At 37.0% G+C, this 20,872-nt stretch overlaps 1 protein-coding gene across 3 annotated transcripts; it reads right to left on the bottom strand.

Moving 5' to 3' along the window:
• Positions 1-226: 226 nt before the first annotated feature.
• Positions 227-20,452, bottom strand: LOC128696425 (uncharacterized). 3 transcript variants are annotated; one of them, XM_070092405.1, is made up of 12 exons: positions 19,696-20,452; positions 16,672-17,714; positions 16,248-16,484; positions 13,827-13,997; positions 13,299-13,402; positions 11,729-11,887; positions 11,141-11,251; positions 8,712-8,862; positions 6,681-6,845; positions 6,332-6,520; positions 3,214-3,274; positions 227-2,460 (listed from the first exon to the last, which is right to left on the bottom strand). In XM_070092405.1, the coding sequence occupies exons 2-12, from the start codon at positions 17,687-17,689 to the stop codon at positions 2,412-2,414; spliced, it is 2,415 nt and encodes an 804-aa protein (XP_069948506.1). In that variant the 5' UTR covers positions 17,690-17,714; positions 19,696-20,452; the 3' UTR covers positions 227-2,411. The 3 variants fall into 3 exon arrangements, with proteins under 3 accessions (XP_069948506.1, XP_069948504.1, XP_069948505.1); XM_070092403.1 differs by having other exon boundaries at positions 227-3,274; XM_070092404.1 differs by having other exon boundaries at positions 227-3,274; positions 20,067-20,452.
• Between the last annotated feature and the right edge of the window lie 420 nt (positions 20,453-20,872).

The following is a 20,872-nucleotide window of genomic DNA, read 5'->3' as shown; positions in this document are numbered from 1 at the left end:
GCACATATTTTTCAGCCGCTTTGTGGTCCGAACTGGCAGCCTCACCATGCCTTATCACACTATGGATGCCACTACGCTTCTTAAATCTCTCAAACCAACCTTTGCTGGCCTTAAATTCACTCACATCATCACTAGTTGCAGGCATTTTTTTAATTAAATCGTCATGCAACTTCCTAGCCTTTTCACATATGATCGCTTGAGAGACGCTATCTCCTGCTATCTGTATTTTAGAAAACAATTCCAGTAATGCCAGTATACTGTAATTTTCTTCAAGATAGAAGCGGTGAATATTATTTAACTTGAATAATCAGACATAATGGAAAAGAAGAGAAACAATGATATTAATATCTATGTATATCTGTGCAAAATGTTGCTTTTTAAACACAGTAATACCAATAGACTGGGAGCAAAAGTTTATTTAAAAAACAAGAGAGAGTGGCTGACTCTAAAGAAATGATATGCAGTTATCATTATTATATTCAGGGGGAGAAGCTAAACCCTTAGGGGGGGTAGGGTCATATAGTGTATGGGGAATAGTTATATTTTCAATAATACTATACTCTCCACTGTACCATAGCAAATAATACATATTGTGTATGTGAATATTAAATGCAAATGTAGGGTCCATATGATCCATCACATTCAAGAATGTAGTTGTATATTAGGGTGTGTGTGTGTGGCAGGACATAAAACATTGTGGACATTTTATATAAAGCTTTAATAAAATAGGCGACTTGGCAAAAACAAAATTATAATGACAGTAAGCATATGATAAATATATAATGAATTTTCAAATCATGTACAGTATGTATTTAGCACATCCCCCCCCCCTTGATGTAATAAATAATAATCAGTGGGTTAATGCTTAACTGATAAAAACAGCCAGAGCATAACTGATGGCAAATGTATGTTCTTGTTTGAGGCCTCCTGCTTTGGTGAGTGATGGTAATAGGTTAAAAAAATAGCAAAGGTTGGAAGGAAGGGGTAAGGGAGGTTTTGTGGGCGAGGGGCTTGGACTTCCAGCAGGCGTGCATGAGCGTGTTCGATAGGAGTGAATGGAGACAAATGGTATTTGGGTCCTGACGATCTGTTGGAGTGTGAGCAGGGTAATATTTAGTGAAGGGATTCAGGGAAACCGGTCATTTTTATATAGCCGGACTTGAATCCTGGAAATGGGAAATACAATGCCTGCACTCTAAAGGAGGGGTTCGGGATATTAGCAGTTTGGAGGGATATGTTGTGTATCTTTATACGTATATGCTTCTAAACTGTTGTGTTCTGAGCACCTCTGCAAAATGACATATACAGTGATTATGTGTGAGGTGAAAGTGTTGAATGATGATGAAAGTATTTTCTTTTTGGGGATTTTCTTTCTTTTTGGATCACCCTGCCTCGGTGGGAGACGGCCAACTTGTTGTAAGAGAAAAAAAAAAAGGTTACAGTCAAAATTAGGAAACACTGAAATACTTGACAGAAATTAACAATGAAATTAGAAACTGAAAATAATATACAGATTTCCCAAGGCAGAAAAGTTTATTTATAGCTTCTAAGTTTAATTTATAAATTCAAAAGTAGCAAATGTTTTAGGTGGCTTTTCATTCATACATGACACTAAATAAAAGTCAAGAGTTTTTATCTTTCACTTAATATGCTCTACTGAAGCTTACAATCAAGAAAAACTAGTGAATCATTAATATGATGAATTGTATAAACTCTTTCAACCTCCTATACCAATAATACCATAATCCAGTACTGTACCTAACTGTGAAAGCACATTGGATAAAATACAATTTATGTTTGTATTATGCATTAACATGAACTGTTTAGTTGCAGTAGTTAATTCAAATTTCTGTAATGGATTTTAATCATGGTTTAACAATCAAATGAGAGTCAATCATTGTTGTTAAGACCAGGGAACCTGGACCAAGTGCTCTTAAGTGGAAAAACTGGTTAAAATGGTGAAGATTAATGGTTGGTTGTTCAGTAGATACTGTCATACAGTGCCTGTGGGAATTATAATTATAGCCAGCAGCAACAGCCTGGTTGATCAGGCTCTGATCCACCAGGAGGCCTGGTCACAGACCGGGCCGCGGGGGCGTTGACCCCCGGAACTCTCTTCAGGTAAACTCCAGGTAAACTGAAACACCACTGCTACTTTCAATATAACAATGTCCTATTTAATACCTTGTTTAGCCTGTTGCAAGGAATGTCAGATAACTTAACAAATGTAACACTTATTTTAGCATCAACATTTTTGTTATACATATACAGTATAGGATTTGAATACTGTTCCCTCTACACTTGCAAGATTCAGTATCAGTCTATTCATTCAAATCTAGTATTGTACTAGGTATTAAACTTTCTTCAAGATGTCGACAGCCAACATACGATACAGTCAGCACTACAAATTGTTAAAGTTCACATGGCTGTATTTCTTTCGGTGTAGCACTAATGGTCTTACTGAAATTCATAAGAAAATGTAATTAAATAAAACATAACAGTTTTCAAAACACTGAGCATATTTTTTTTTTTTTAAGATTCTACTGTTGGTCTAGACTATTAAATTTGGAGTCACAATGAGCCTCATCTTTCACCAAACTGTGCACTAGGAAAAGCTCAAATGGCTGTATTTTCTTAAATATGGATCCAATAGCATTAATACTGAAAATTCAGAAAAGTATAACCAAAGTAAAGCATATGAAGGCTGGCAAATCTGTTGTGCATACTTTTTAAAAACTCTATAAATGGTTTAGATTTTGAATTCTTAGCTCCAATAAGAAAGTCATCTCACACCAATCTGTGCCTCAGCAAAATCCTTCTTACCTCCCAATTCTAAACTTCTAGACAGTCACTCGAGAAATAAACTGTATTCCACCAAAATACCTTGACACATGTAGATCAAGAGCTTTAATCTACTTCACTGCCATGAAAATAAAGAAGAATTATTCTTAGTTTAAAAGTGTATGTAATTATTTAATATAGTAAGTTATATTCAGTAAAAAATAATTACTGTACCAAAAAGTTTAGAACTGAGTGAATTATTTTTAAGGCATGGTATACAGGTGAGCTATTAACAAGATCAACAATATAAAAGTTCATATTAGCATATCTTCTAGTTAGTAAGGCCAGGAACAACAGGAACCCATCTTGACACAGACAGAGGAAGCAGGTCGTGCTCTTAGTGACAACCAAAGCTGTTGATTTGGTACATACATTTCTGCAGGGATGTCATCATTGTCTGGACTTAATTTGACTTCCTTATCATGTTTGCGTCCTGCAACAAATTCACATAAGATAGAAAGTCCCATGGTAATTTCACTGTCGTCCCTTAATCAGCTCAGGACTTTTCTAATTTGAAGTCTATAAATTTTGGATATTTATACTGCTGAAAACTAATTTTGAAATACTGTACCACTAAAGAGGAGAAAAATATCCAACTTTATATTTAGAGAATTTACATTTCTAACAAGTATTGTACTACAGTACTGTATCTTTCTTCTTTCAACGCACCAGCCATGTCTCACTGAAGCAGGGTGGCCCAAACAGAAAAACGAAAGTTTCTCCTTTTACATTTAGTAATATATACAGGAGATGGGGTTACTAGCCCCTTGCTCCTGGCATTTTATTCGCCTCTTACGACATGCATGGCTTACACAGGAAGAATTCTGTTCCATTTCCCCATGGAGAACAGTACTGTATAATCTTAAGTAACGAAAAAAAGAAAACTACCATACTGTAATTTTATACTGTACTGTACTATACTTACATTATGCAAACAAATTTTGGCTAATTTAGTTATAAATCATGGTTCAATGTATTTTTTTTTTATTATTATTATTAACACATCAGCCGATTCCCACCAAGGCAGGGTGGCCCGAAAAAGAAAAACTTTCACCATCATTCACTCCATCACTGTCTTGCCAGAGGGGTGCTTTACAGTACAGTTTATCAAACTGCAACATTAACACCCCTCCTTCAGAGTGCAGACACTGTACTTCCCATCTCCAGGACTCAAGTCCAGCCTGCCAGTTTCCCTGAATCCCTTCATAAATGTTACTTTGCTCACACTCCACAGCATGTCAAGTATTAAAAACCATTTGTCTCCATTCACTCCTATCAAACATGCTCACGTATGTTTGCTGGAAGTCCAAGCCCCTCGCACATAAAACCTCCTTTACCCCCTCCCTCCAACCTTTCCTAGGCCAACCTCTACCCCACCTTTCCTCCACTATAGATTTATACACTCTCGAAGTCATTCTGTTTCATTCCATTCTCTCTACATGTCCAAACCACCTGAACAACTCTTCCTCAGCCCTCTGGACAACAGTTTTGGCAATCCCGCACCTCCTCCTAGCTTCCAAACTACGAATTCTATGCATTATATTCACACCACACACTGCCCTCAGACATCACATCTCCACTGCCTCCAGCCTTCTCCTCACTGCAACATTCATCACTCATGCTTCACACTCATATAAGAGCGTTGGTAAAACTGTACTCTCATACATTCCCCTCTTTGCTTCCAAGGACAAAGTTCTTAGTCTCCACAGACTCCTAAGTGCACCATTCACCCTTTTCCCCTCATCAATTCTATGATTCACCTCATCTTTCATAGACTCATCTGCTGACACATCCATTCCCAAATATCTGAATACATTCACCTCCTCCATACTCTCTCCCTCCAATCTGATATCCAATCTTTCGTCACCTAATCTTTTTGTTATCCTCATAACCTTACTCTTTCCTATATTCACTTTTAATTTTCTTCTTTTACATACCCTACCAAATTTATCCACCAACCTCTTCAACTTCTCTTCAGAATGTCCTAAAAGCACAGTGTCATCAGCAATCAATCAATATTGCAAAATAAATATACTTAGAGTCCAAGATTTTAGTGCATGAGAAAAAATGTTCTTTCATACTTAGAAGTTTATACATACTTTTGCTACTCACTAATAAGAGAAAACTTTTTCTGATAATTTTGAGTTCAGAGATGAGGGACAGACGAAAATTTAAGAAATACAGTACAGTCTTTAATATCTTCAGGTGCCAGGTTTGCAGAAAGAAACTAAAATTGTGTAGCAATACCCTGATTATGTCCCCCATTTAGCAACTTCTACAATTCTTGACTGATTTTTGACAAAAGCTGGAGGCAGTGGAGATGTCCTGTCTAAGGGCAATGTGTGGTGTAAATATTATGCAGAGAATTCGGAGTGTGGAAATTAGGAGGAGGTGTAGAGTTACTAAATGTATTAGTCAGAGGGCTGAAGAGGGGTTGTTGAGGTGGTTGGTCATTTAGAGAAAATGGATCAAAGCAGAATGACCTGGAGAGCATATAAATCTGTAGGGGAAAGAAGGAGTAGGGATTGTCCTCGAAAAGGTTGGAGGGAGGGGATAAAGGAGGTTTTGTGGGTGAGGGGCTTGGATTTCCAGAAAATGTGTGTGAGCATGTTAGATAGGAGTAAATGGAGACGAATGGTTTTTGGGACTTGACGATCTGTTGGAGAGTGAGCAGGGTAATATTTAATGAAGGGATTCAGGGAAACTGGTTATTACAGATTTAGCTGGACTTGAGTCCTGGAAATGGGAAATACAATGCCTGCACTTTAAAGGAGGGGTCTGGGATATTGACAGTTTGGAGGGACTTCTAAACTGTTGTATGTGAGTGCCTCTGCAAGGATAGTGATTATGTATGAGGTGAAAGTGTTGAATGATGATGAAAGTATTTTTTTGGGGGGGACTTTCTTTCTTTTTGGGTCACCCTGCCTTGGTGGGAGATGGCAGACTTGTTGAAAAAAAAAAATAATGAACATCTAAGTAGTAGGTTGGTAGACAGCAACCACCCAGGGAGGTACTGTATTACTGTCCTGCCAAGTAAGTTTGAAATGGAAACCTGTAATTATTTTACATAACGGTAGGATTGATGGTGTCTTTTTTCTGTCTCATAAACAAGCGGGATAACAGGTATATCTTGCTACTTCTACTTACACTTAGGTCACACTACACATGCATGCACACACATATACATTTACATATACATTTACACAACCACAAATAGATGAGTACACCCATCTGGGTTTTCTTCAATTTTCTAAATAATTCTTGTTCTTTATTTCCTCTTCTCTCCACGGGGAAGTGAAACAGAATTCTTCCACCATAAACCATACGTGTCATAAGAGGCGACTAAAATGCCAGGAATAAGGGGTTAGTAACCCCTTCTCCTGTATAAATTAGTACTAAATTTAAAAACAATAACTTTCGTTTTTCTTTTTAGGTCACCCTGCCTCGATGGGATATAGCAGGTTTGTTGAAAAAAAAAAAACATTCTCACCTGCAATGATAGGGCCCATAGGTGCCACCTGGTTTTGTGAGGTATATCCTACAACTAATGGTGGTTGCCTCATGAGTAACCTCGCCACCCCCTCACACTCACGGAGAACATCCACTGCCAATACTTGAGTGCGAGCCTCTGGAGCTAGGCCAGGATACTTTTGTAACCATTCAGCTAATGCATGAAAATCTGAAAAAGAATATGTTAGTTTTCAAAATTACTGTTAATGCTCTAAATATGTATGCTTTAGATAAAATAGCATAGAAAAACCTTGAAGAATATGGTTACAAAAATTTAATGTCAAGCATGAATAAACTATAGAATATACATTTAACGATCATTTACAAACCTTTTAGTAACTGTTGAGCACCCCAGAGCGAAAACTTAATCTTTTGAACCCTGATGTGTTCCAGCCATGCATAACACACTACTTTTAAAACAGTAGCTCCAGCACGCCGCTGCAATACCACACCAAGCTTTGAGACAGCATCTAACACTGGTTCTAGCACTGCAGCTGTGAGAAATATATGCAATGAGCATATGTCACAAAATTATGGTTAGAGCATTTAACAACTGCTTTAATCCACAAACTGGAAATAGAAACTTATTGCTTAATAATGGACAAGTATAAACAAGGTGTCACTTAATTTCCATTTATTTGAGAGCTTGTTATTAATATTTGTATTAAGTATTATACTGTTCAAAGATAACTGGATTTTGGAATCAACCAATCAATTTGCTGGAGGGCAGTTAAATTTACTAATTAAATGGATGCACACCTGAAGCAATTCCAGAGGTGGGCAACTAGCCTTGTACACCCAAATCCTTGCTTTTTAATCTGAAAAATCCTTACCCATTTAATATGCTTAACTAATAGAGTGCCTCTGCAACTCATATGCCTTATTGTAATGTTCTATTTTTTGATGTATCAGCTGTTTCCCCACTAATGCAGGGTGATTTAAAAAGTAAAAGCATGTTCACCATCACTTGTTCTCTAGTTCCTGTTCAATGAAATGAATTCACTAATTATGCAACAAACCCATTAATGATGTAACCAAATCTACAATTCTTACAAAGAATTTGTAATAAAGTTGGTAGAATTACCGACAATATGTAAAGTAAAAGGACACAAGTGCAACTAATGTGACATTTTATGTGGCAACGTTTCGCTCTCCAGGAGCTTTATCAAGCCATTACAAACAATACATGGACACAGAGGGTATATATAGGCTCAGAGTGAGGTGCAATACTAGTGAGGTACCATTTCGATGCTCACTAGTAGTGGTAGTAGTAGTAGTAGTGACAAAAGTAATACAATATGGTAGAGCAATTAATTCGTACATGAGAAAAAGGATATAAAAGCTATTACTTGGGTAACATAAAAATAGGTTGGACAAATATAGACTGGAAAGAGGCAGCTTGTTTCAGTGTTCACTCCTTGTATGTGCTTGTGTAGTATAACAGGAGAGACTATGTGATGGCAGGGTTTACTGTTTTCAGGAGGATTCTTGCTAAGACTTCGGAGATGGTGAAACTGCCGTTGTTTTGTTTAATTGTATTCGAAACAGCGATCAGTGCTGATTCGAGGCACTTGCGTCTACGGAAATTAGTTTCATTTGATCATTAATTGGGCGTTCCTACATGCGTAAATGTGTTCATTGAGGCGGGTGTCGAGGTTTCTTGCTTTTATATCCTTTTTCTCATGTACGAATTAATTGCTCTACCATATTGTATTACTTTTGTCACTACTACTACTACTACTACCATCACTAGTGAGCATCGAAATGGTACCTCACTAGTATTGCACCTCACTCTGAGCCTATATATACCCTCTGTGTCCATGTATTGTTTGTAATGGCTTGATAAAGCTCCTGGAGAGCGAAACGTTGCCACAATAAAATGTCACATTAGTTGCACATGTGTCCTTTTACTTTACAAAGAGTTTATTGGTATATCTTGCTTAGTTATTGCTATAACTTGCTTAGTCTCAGCTCCTGAATTCATTACTGTGTGTGCCTCTGTAATATTTTGATTACTTCCCACAAAAACATTCTGTTTGCTATACTATTTTGTTTACAAACTCGTCCACATTTGATACTGCTAAACAGAATACGTATATTATTTGAATACGTATTATTATTTGAAGCAATATATACTTAAAAGCTTTACACTGCACTAACATATTACATAATTTGCATAGACAGTATATAAAACTATAGTAATAACACTATTAAGGCATCACATTAATATATAATATGATCAAAAGATGAGCGTGTCAGTATGTACTGTGTTTGACACAAATCAATAAGCATCACCAAGTAAAGTTTCTTCTTAACAGGCCTTGAAACCATAATAAATAAAACACTTTCTAATATCATACCAATATATTCATATACATAGTAATGTGGTTCATGAGGAATACGGCCAATCCCTCGCCAGATCCGTGGTTTGGGCATTGAATTTTGTAACTGGGCCAGACTCACAGTTCGACATACAGAACTAACAGCTTCTACGGATTCATCTTCATATTCCTGGAGACAGAATAAAGCATCATTTAAGTAAAACCAGAATTAAAGCATGTAGGTTTTATTTAAGATTTGTTACCTGCAATATTTTATACAAGAATTTTCTGACAATAAAAATTTTAAGAATGCTAATGAACTAAATACAGTACACTGGCAAAGTTCTGGATGCTGGTAAAAGGAATACTCTTACTACCACTGATGGTTCTTTTCTTGGTTACTCTCATGCTGCAACAACACATCAATGTGACGTTCTATTATAGTATATGCTACTGATGACGAGAATAATTTTCCCTGTGGCCTGGTCTCGGAAAAGGCCTCAAAATTTGGACAGGAAATATAGTAGTATTAAGACCTATTAAGAAATACACATACAATAACACGAAAAGCATATGCTGAATGCAAACACAATAGAAAACGCAGAGCTATACTTGCTGTGTCCTGCTTTCAGTTTGTAATCTAACATACATTTTTATTTTCAATAGTTGTAGCACTTGCTACCTCCTCACTCCAGTTCTTAATTGTACTGTAAAAAGCTTTGTTATTTTTTCTGTGCCTAGTATATTACTATATTGCCAACAGAACATTAATGTTTTAGCCAGCAGGTTTAAATACTTTATGTTCAGAATTTCTTCTTTAATGGGTAGGACTAGTTACTACTACAGGTGGGTTCTTTCATTTGAGTAATTTTTTAATATGCTGATGCATAAAAATTATTATACTGAGGAATCTGGTTGACTATTTGCTTATCCTTTCAGCCTCATAGGCCACTTACTTCATTTCTTTTGACATCCCTGATTATAATGAATTTTGCCTTTTCAGTTATTATTTATTAATACCATAGTATCCTTAGTACACTTTGCAGACCCTCACTGATTTTGTTAAATCCTCCTCTCTCTCTCCAATATGTTGTTAAGTCAGTACAATGCATTTACTATGAACTTTCTGTCTTTTTTAACGTATTTCTACCACTAAAATTTTGACATTGCTTGTATTTCGAGTTGTCATTAATTGATTAATTGATGCTTCAGTGTAAGTATAGCCTTTACAGACAAGAACCATTAACCCTTTGACTGTTTTCGACATATAAATACGTCTTACGAGCCAATGTTTCTGACGTATATATACTCAATAATTCTAGCGGCTTCAAATCAAGCGGGAGAAAGCTGGTAGGCCCACATGTGAGAGAATGGGTCTGTGTGGTCAGTGTGCACCACATAAAAAAAATCCTGCAGCACACATTGCGTAATGAGAAAAAAAAACTGATCGTTTTTTTGGAATAAAACACCGACTTGAGGTGTATTTTCGTATAGTATTTATCGTTGTATTCGCATTTTCATGGTCTTAGGTGATAAAATGGAAAACATATTACAGAAATAGAGATGATTTTCATTACTTTGACAATGAAAACGACCTTGAAACTGAGCTCAAAGTAGCGGAAATGTTCGATTTTTACCAATGTTAAGGAGTAAATAAATCACACCACACGTCCAATACACGTCAACTGGGGAGTCTAATATTCTTTCACTAGTGCACTGATGTTATTTATACCATTTTTACAATAATGCAGTAGTCTGCATAACAGTAAATTTTGTATTTTTTTGTATGAATAAAAAATCAAAATAGAAAGCAATAATAATATAAGAGGGGCCTAGAGATATGACTAATGAACAGAGCATATGTTATTTTAGTGCCACAAATGTCTACCTTGTTTATTCTGGACCCTATTTTGAAATTGGCATCTTTTTTAGTTTGCGTGAAATTGTCCAAATTGCCAATTTCTGACCACCATATTGGGTAGTCCAAATTAGTAAATGGGAGGTTTCTTGTACTCAGCTGATAGATAAAAGGGAGTTCTAAAGAAATAGGTATGAGTTTTGTCAACTGGAACAATGGAATTGGCTGAAAATAGGGTTCAAAGTCGGCGAAATCGCCGATACACATATGTCGCCGAGACCGCTAACTTCGCGGGAGCATAATTCCATGAGTTTTCGACCAAATTTCGAACTTTTGGTGTCATTACCATCGGGAAAAGATTCTTTATCATTTCATAAGAAAAAATAATTTTTTTTTTTCCAAAAATTGAGCGACATAGAATGACAGTTTCAGAGAGGGGCTTGAAACAGTCAAAGGGTTAACAGAAGTGACTGGTACTCCTTTTACTTTTGTCATTGCAGTTCTTCAATGTTGGACTAGAATAACCAGTACATTATTTACCTTCATATAAAGTACTACTGTAACACATAAATTACATAACATGGTTTGGAAATAAAATGTTACTTCCTACCTTTATCTTGTCAATTACTTTTTCAATCATCTTTACAAGGTTGTCACGAGACATGGCATAAAGCAGGCGAGCCATGTCATCTGTTTTGATAAGGTTATCTCTCTCCTGAATCTGCAATGTTATACATGACCATATTAGAATAATTATTAATTCCAAAAAAAAAAGTAACAATCCAAGATACACATTGTTTTACACATTGTTTTATAAAGTATTTATGGGGAGTCCATAACATATCAAAGGCTACCATGTACTATACTGAGTGTAAATTTGTTGTAAACTTCTCACTTAAAATGGAGAATCCCACTTTGAGACACATGAGATGAGAAATAAAGAAGGAACTGTACATTTCAGCCTCTAAGGAGCTCTTCAGCAGATCTGCTGAAAAGGGTCTCAGATGCTGAAATATACGTACAGCCCCTTCTTTATTTAATGTTTCATTTATCTTTATAACCCCATTGTTTAAGGCTTCAACTCAATCCTAACATTACTCTGCATATCGTTAATACCTAATATACCTAACATATTCATTAATTGATTAAAAACTAAAGAGCTGTACGTATTTTTAAAGCATTATAAAATCTCACTCACTCGTAGCAACTTCAGTTCTTGAATAGCTCGTGGTAAGTCAGCTTGAGTTAGAAGATAGTAAGGTGCTGTATTCCAAGTGTGCAAAAGGTGAGTTGCACGAAGCTGCAACCAACAAAGCATTGAAGTAACAGCTGCTCCCAGTCTAAGAAGCAGACTTACCTTTGAAAAGAATTAATAAATATTAGAACAGCAATGTACATAGTTCAATATACATCTAGTACTATGTATGTGGAACAGAATTCTTCCTCCGTAAGCCATGCGTGTCATAAGAGGTGCCCAAAATGCTGGGAGCAAAGGGGCTAGTAACCCCTTCTCCTGTATATATTACTAAATTTAAAAGGAGAAACTTTCGTTTTTTTCCTTTTGGGCCACCCTGCCTCGGTGAGATATGACCGGTTTGTTGAAAGAAGATATGCTTTTTTTTTTTTAACACACTGGCCAACTCCCACTGAGGCAAGATGACCCAGAAAAGAAGAAACAAAAGTTTTTTCTTCTTTTTTATATTTAGTAATTTATACAAGAGAAGGGGTTACTAGCCCCCTTGTTCCTGGTATTTTAGTTGCTTCTTATGACATGCATGGCTTACAGAGGAAGGATTCTTCTCCACTTCCCCATGGAGGATTATTATTATAATTATTATTAGTAGTATTACTGTATTATTATTATTATTATTATTATTCTTTCAATGCACCAGCCGTATCCCACCAAGGTGGGGTGGCCCAAAAAGAAAAACGAAAGTTTCTCCTTTTAAATTTAGTAATATATAGAGGAGAAGGGGTTACTAGCCCCTTGCTCTTGGCATTTTAGTTGCCTCTTATGACACGCATGACTTATGGAGGAAGAATTCTGTTCCACTTCCCCCCCATGGAGATAAGCAGAAATAAACAAGAACAAGAACTAGTAAGAAAATACAAGAAAACCCAGAGGGGTGTGTATATATATGCTTGTACATGCATGTGTAGTGTGACCTAAATGTAAGTAGAAGCAGCAAGACATACCTGAAATCTTTCATGTTTATGAGACAGAAAAAAGACACCAGCAATCCTACAATCATATAAAACAATTACAGGCTTTCGTTTCACACTCACTTGGCAGGACAGTAGTACCTCCTTGGGTGGTTGCTGTCTACCAGCCTACTACCTAGAATTATTATTATTATTGTTTTTATTACAATCTGACGACAGCAACAAGGCTTATTGAATTATAAACAATACAGACAAAGAAAGAATGACATTTACAATGAGCTCAGCAGTCACTGGTATACTCAATTTCAAGGAAACTAGGGAGGCTTTTTTTTATAGTCTGGCAGAAAACAAAGAATATTCACCACACCTAGAACTAATTGATACTGTACAGCATTACAGAACTGTGGTTACTGATATACAAAGCTGTATTTATCACTGACACCAGGGTGACTGGGTGAAATGTGGTGATATTATCTCAAAATTTATACAAGCTCCACGTCACATCCAACTTTAATGACAGATTTAGGTACCTGAGAACAACTGTTTTAATCATTATAAATATAAAATAATTTGCCAAAATTAAAAAATCAAATACTGTACAGTACCTCATCTCCCACCGGCCAATCTTTGGGTTCTTTCTCAACTTCTGCTCGTTCTATTTCATTTATTTCCCAAACTAATAATTGAATGACATCACCTATGCCATCACCTGCAAATAAGATCATATTATTTGGTGCATTTACCATGATTTTCTTCATATTATTTGTATATCCAATGAGTTAAGAGAAATGATACTCATACACTACACAAATCTGTGACAATAAAAGAAGGCTAAACTTACTATATTAATGGTTTACAAAACTGACAGGTAGATGAATAAGACACATGTGTAACAATTGGGTGTCTTAAATGTGGAGAAATTTGCCAACCAGTGGCTTTATCAATCCAATATCGAGAATATTACTGAAGACGGTGGAAGACATGAAGCACTTCTACATGTCTTCCACTGTCTTCAGTGGTAACTATTATATTCATAAGGCCACTGGCTGGTGAAATATCTCCACATTAAAGATACCCATGTGTTGGACACATGTCTTATCCACCAAGGCAGAACGTGTTTATGAACCTCTTACCACCCACAGTAGAGAAATTTCCATCTGGTAACTTAAAAGGCAGAGGACACGAGCGAGCATATGCTCCAATACCACGTACCAGGCCCCTGTCTACAAATGAGCTAGTGGCTAAGTGACGGCACTCATCTACAATACCCTCACAACTTGCATAACAAGATTCGGGGATGAGAGCTGAAAAAATGAAAAGCACAATTGATTACAATGCTGTATTGTAACAAAGAAACAAAGTGTAAGTTAGTACGTACTGCAAAACAAATATGAAAACAGCACAGGTCACCTCCACTCAGAAGGGTTATAGGTAGCCGCATGAACAGGAACTGGATGAACATATCTGTGTAAAATAACCAATTTAAGCAATGTGGAATTGAACAGTCTAATGCAAGCACTGTTTATTTTTACTTTTATTGTTATTTTTTTTTTTTTAACAAGTCGGCCGTCTCCCACCGAGGCAGGGTGACCCAAAAAGAAAGAAAATCCCCAAAAAGAAAATACTTTCATCATCAATCAACACTTTCACCTCACTTACACATAATCACTGTTTTTGCAGAGGTGCTCAGAATACAACAGCTTAGAAGCATATACGTATAAAGATACACAACATACCTCTCCGAACTGCCAACATCCCAAACCCCTCCTTTAAAGTGCAGGCATTGTACTTCACATTTCCAGGACTCAAGTCCAGCTATATAAAAATAACCGGTTTCCCTGAATCCCTTCACTAAATATTACCCTGCTCACACTCCAACAGCTCGTCAGGTCCCAAATACCATTCGTCTCCATTCACTCCTATCTAACACGCTCATGCATGCTTGCTGGAAGTCCAAGCCTCTCGCCCACACAACCTCCTTTACCCCCTCCCTCCAACCTTTTTGAGGATGACCCCTACCCCGCCTTCCTTCCCCTACAGATTTATACACTCTCCATGTCATTCTACTTTCATCCATTCTCTCTAAATGACCAAACTATCTCAACAATCCCTTCTCAGCCCTCTGACTAATACTTTTAACTCCACACCTCCTAATTTCCACACTCCAAATTTTCTGCAAAATATTTACACCACACATTGCCCTTAGACAGGACATCTCCACTGTCTCCAACCGCCTCCTCGCTGCAGCATTTACAACCCAAGCTTCACACCCATATAAGAGTGTTGGTACTACTATACTTTCATACATTCCCTTCTTTGCCTCCATAGATAACATTTTTTATCTCCACATATACCTCAATGCACCACTCACCTTTTTTCCTTCTTCAGTTCTATGATTAACCTCATCCTTCATAAATCCATCTGCTGACATGTCAACTCAAAAAATATCTGAAAACATTCACTTCTTCCATACTACTCCTCCCCAATTTGATATCCAATTTTTCTTTATCTAAATCACTTGATACCCTCATCACCTTACTCTTTTCTATGTTTACTTTCAACTTTCTACCTTTACACACACTCCCAAACTCATCCACTAACCCTTGCAATTTTTCTTTAGAATCTCCCATAAGCACAGAGTCATCAGCAAAAAGTAACTGTGTCAATTCCCATTTTGTATTTGATTCCCCATAATTTAATCCCACCCCTCTCCCAAACACCCTAGCATTTACTTCTTTTACAACCCCATCTATAAATATATTAAACAACCATGGTGACATTACACATCCCTGTCTGAGACCTACTTATACCAGGAAGTAGTTTCCCTCTCTTCTACACACCCTAATTATTATTATTGTTATTATTATCAGCATATTCATGGGGAAGTGCTAAAATTGTAGAGGACATACAATTAGGTGCTGAACTGGCACTGGTTCCCCAGGATGATTTGAGAGACTGAAACAATCACAGCTCCTCTTTCCATAAGAGATCAAAACATGCAAGTACAGTAATGATGTAGCAAATATTTACATCTTCCCAGAATGCCAGGGAGGCATGGGTACAGTGGTACCTCAAGTTACAAACTTAATAATTCATTCCGGAAGGCTGTTCGAGTGCCGATACCGAATGAATTTGTTCCCATAAGAAATAATGAAAATTAGATTAGTCTGTTTCAGACCCCCAAAAATACAATTACAAAAGCCCTTTCACAAATACGTACACTTACATAACTGTTCGAGTTGGGAGCTGTTCGAAACTCGAGGTACCACTGTATATGCCTGGCTGCCATATGTATTTATTTGTTTATCTTGGGAATGCATGAGATTTAGTCAAGATAATATGAGGTGATAAGACATTGATTCATAAGCATGGGAATGTCATCATTATAATGAATTTGTTCTATAATGTATCATCTTTTTCTAAAACAAATTTAAATTGATGCATTATATCATAGCTGTCATTAAGTGTAGGTGCTAATATTACTACTCACATCACTAAAATGCATCATAACTGTCTGAGATTTGTGCAATATGAATGCAGTATTTATCACATACCTTTATTGCAGTACTGCTGGAATATTGTGAGTAGTTGAAAGAGTTTTAGAGGTGTGAGAAGTGCTGGGGGTGGGAATGGAGGAGGTCTGGCAGATGGAGGGATCCATAGCACCATCTCCTCTACAAATTCTGAGCCCTCACCCCAAACCCTTTCCACATAATATGTTTCAATTCGTGTTCTAGCAGCTTTACTTAAACGTTTTTCTCCAGATTTGCTTTGTTTGACCATACCTTTGACTGCAAAATTGCAAAAATAATACCAAAATTAAAATATAAAATCAAATTTTGATTTATTATTCTTGAAAAATTAATTTCCTATAATATTTTTTCCAGCAAGAATAGCTTTGTGAAGCAAATAAAAATATTTTAAAGTATTTACAAAAATGAATAAGAGGAAGGAAAATGTGTAACATTTATGACTTACCAAGGACTCCTGTTGTCTTCGTAAACTTTTCAACAAGTAAATCGAGTAACTCTGAGTTAGTTTTAATAAGAGAGTCAACTTTGGAACAACATACAGGGCTTGTTAAATCCCCAGCATCATTAGCTGGCAGATAATCTGTACCAGGAAAGTCCTCTCCAAATTCCATTCTCAAAGCTAAATCTAACTTTTGCTGATTTATTTTATTTTCATCTTCTTCCTTAGCAACTGCATCTTCAAATATATCACCAGTGCTTTGCCCATATTTTCCACTATAATTTGTTGGCTTCCATGGTAGCATTGTCCCATTTTCAGCTGGCATTATTACTTCTAGCATTAAGGTATCTGCAATGCATTTTGTAACATGAGGTGCTCTTTCTCTACCTACTGTCTGAAGAATCTTGGATGCAGTCATCTGCTTCAAACAAGACAATGGAGGAACTAAAGTATCTGGCATTATAGTTCTATACAATGTTTCACTATCTTCCTCCTCATCTTCATACTCTTCTTCTTTCTTAGGTAAAATATTCTTTAGCTTAATAAGTATTTCATTGTATGATGCTATAACTTCAAAAATGCCAGCATCTGCCAGCATTTTTGAATTTTCACTGAAATTTCCTGCTATAATTTTCAATTGAGCTTTTATTAAACTTTCAACAGAAAACAGTATAGTGTCTCGTTGCACTTCAACCTCACTATGTCTCTCTATCACTCTGGCAAACTGAATTTTACAGAACTTATTACGAGACTTTAATAGCTCTCTGTATTGCTCCTCCATTTCCAGAAAATTAGCTGCATAATCTCTAAGACCCAAAATAACTTTTTTAAACGCAGTTTCATGTCTAGCTAACACTTTCGTTTTTAACCCTGAGGTCTTTATACTCCCTTTGAGCTGTGCATGTTCTGCTCTTACTCCATGGTGTATCCTCCGCAATGCTTTTACAAGCACTTTGGTCACTTTGTGGAAGTTGGCCCACTCTACACAGAACTTTTTGCACTCTGCATTCACATCTTCCATCATCTTCACTTGGAACTTTTATTTAAACCTGAAAGATAAATTGCAGGTTATTTATACTTTGCAGGAGTCTACACGAATGTAAAAAAATATGGTGCAAAGATAAGCCTACATACAGGAATCATACAAAATAACTAGGTTCACAAATAAAATAAGCACTCAAACCTATGGAATCTTGCTTGGGCACAAGAGTGACCATTCACACTAGTCATTCTGAAATACAGTCAAACCTTGGTTGTCGACTGCATTATTTGTTGAATAAATCGGTTTTCAAATGAGGTGTTCGAGAAAAAAATGTCCTGGTTTTCGTACGTTCTCTTGGTTGTCGATGGACAAGTTTTCGCATGTACAGAATGGGACGGAAGGACTTCTAGACCTTCAGAAGGGACAGAAGAACTTCTAGACCTTCAGAAGGGACAGAAGAACTTCTAGACCTTCAGAAGGGACAGAAGAACTTCTAGACCTTCAGAAGGGACAGAAGAACTTCTAGACCTTCAGAAGGGACAGAAGAACTTCTAGACCTTCAGAAGGGACAGAAGAACTTCTAGACCTTCAGAAGGGACAGAAGAACTTCTAGACCTTCAGAAGGGACAGAAGAACTTCTAGACCTTCAGAAGGGACAGAAGAACTTCTAGACCTTCAGAAGGGACAGAAGAACTAGACCTTCAGAAGGGACAGAAGAACTTCTAGACCTTCAGAAGGGACAGAAGAACTTCTAGACCTTCAGAAGGGACAGAAGAACTTCTAGACCTTCAGAAGGGACAGAAGAACTTCCAGACCTTCAGAAAGGACAGAACTTCTAGACCTTCAGAAGGAGCAGCAACAGACTGCAGTGGAGGAGCTGTCATCAGAGGAAGAGGAAGGAAGGGATGGTGTGCCCACTGCACTTGTCAAGGAAATGTGTGCTAAATGGCATGAAGTGCAGGAGTTTGTTAAAAATACCATCCAGACAAAGCAGTGGCCGTCCAACTCTCTAACGCGTACAATGACAGCGTAATGTCTCAATAAAATTAGTAAAAATAATAGTATTAAATTTAAATATGACTAATGGCAATTTTGTTAAAACAAATTAAATACCAGCATCAGGTCTAAATATACATAATTTAAAAACACTAAAATAATGAGCTACAACTGTTTTGTTTAGCTCCAATTAAAATCAGATTGAACTATTCATTATATATTTAAATTATGGTACACAGTAATAAGTTTCAAAGAGAAAACTGGATTACTACTTCCACCAAGTGCCAGATCAACCAGGTTGTCATGGTTATCTAGGCCAGTGGGTTGCAAACAGCAACAGCCTTGTTGAGCTGGCAGGCAGAAGAAAAGCCTGGCCCCAGGCCAGGCTGTGAGGGTAAAGCATGAAAACCACCTTTCCACTGAGCAGTTAATAGACTAAGAGCAAGTTGCATCACCAGATATGAAAGATAGTAAAAACTATATCTGCCCAGTGGAAATTAGCTTTGCAGCAGTTATAACTCATATAAACCTTCAGTGCCTCATTGAGGCAATGGGTAAATGTTAATTATAAAATTGTGAGAGACTAAGATACAATGGAATTAGCAGCCAGCATTATTGTATCAGTTATGGTTCAATACAATATGACAGCCCATACATGGCATCACAGTGGTAAATTGAAAATGTTGATGGTTATGTACAAACCCAAGTGCTTTGTATATATTTGTGCAATGAATGCACTTAATCACATTAAGTCAGATTAAATTAGATTCATTAGTTTAAAATTATATTATTTCAGTGTACACCATATTGTGTCAGTGCTAACTGCTACTTCTATGTTTGCTCTCTAGTAAGTTTATCTTATCAGATCTCAGGTTCACATAAGTACAATTATCATACATAGTAACATACATACATACATACATATACATTAGCTACGATAATCCAAAAAAGTCAAAGTGACATATTTCCATTAGGGTCCTAATATCATTATCGAGGGTAATTGGGGGCAACCGCTAACCTTAACATTTATAGAAAACACCAACAAAACTTACCGCTGGTTGCTAGGATACTTCAGTGAATGGAGTACAATAGTTTTTTGAATGAGGATGAAAACCGAGCATCACCAGTACTGCTGGGAAGCTGTCATTCCACTTATTAATGTTTTGTGCTTTATTAGCAATTTCCATTGTGAGATTTATGAAAATGTTACTCTTGGTATTTTCCGTACTGTCATAGCTGAAATAAATATTCATCCTTTCGTCCCATTCCAGTATAAATACTTGGTACATTCCCTGAGCAAGCAAGAATTGTTGTAGTAGTATTATTATTATAATCAAAAAGAAGCGCTAAACCACAAGGGCTATACAGCGCAAGAATTGTTGTAGCTTTAGGCTGTGACGGCGTGAACCATATTTAGCCCTACCTCTAGGAATTCGCGTTTGAAAGACAACCCAGCCTAGGCCTATCTGGGATTATAGAGAAGAGGATACAAATATTCCCAGCAGGAAAAGTGAGCCACACCGCCGACGACCTGGGCACAACCTGACGCCTTTTTCTTCTTCATTTGTATAAGGTGTTCAGACTGCCAGGGTCGTCAGCACCATCACTGCTCTTCTTCTTTATGGCAGGTGCGTCACCATGGCTGTGTCATGGCAGGTGCTTCACCATGGCTGTGTCTTCCTGCCTCACACAACCCATCACACAAACAAATTACAGCCACTGTTGTTGTTGTTGACGCGTCGCCATGGTAACGCTGCCTTCCATTAACATTCACACTTCCCAAAATCTTCTCACCGCCGGTGGGAAGGGGGGGGGGGAAAGGTTCTTGATCCAAGGAACTTAAGCTATCTTCTCATTCCCTGGAACAAACCTGGCTACCTCCCATCCTCTGATGATAATAAGCTACTGATCCCCGGCGGATTTTGTCTATTAATTAGAGCTTAAATTGTACAGTATTAATTTGTCCTTACACTTGAGATATTATTTTACTGTGAAAATGGAAAAAAAAAAAATAACCAGGCCTAGGATAACCTAACAACCGAACTTTACTCCGCCACCAGTAGATATGCATTTTTCTTTACACAAAGCCAAGTGCCTGACACATTTAAACGATAAATGACTGTCTTTATTTCTATAAAGTATTCAGAAAGAAGGTGCGATTAAGATAAGATTTTGTTCGAATTTTTAACCCCGGAGGGTTAGCCACCCAAGAAAGTCAGCATGTCATCT

Source organism: Cherax quadricarinatus, chromosome 39 (genome assembly GCF_038502225.1).
Source record: "Cherax quadricarinatus isolate ZL_2023a chromosome 39, ASM3850222v1, whole genome shotgun sequence".
NCBI classification, from domain to species: Eukaryota; Metazoa; Arthropoda; class Malacostraca; order Decapoda; family Parastacidae; genus Cherax; species Cherax quadricarinatus.
This window is presented reverse-complemented; position numbering and strand designations above follow the sequence as displayed.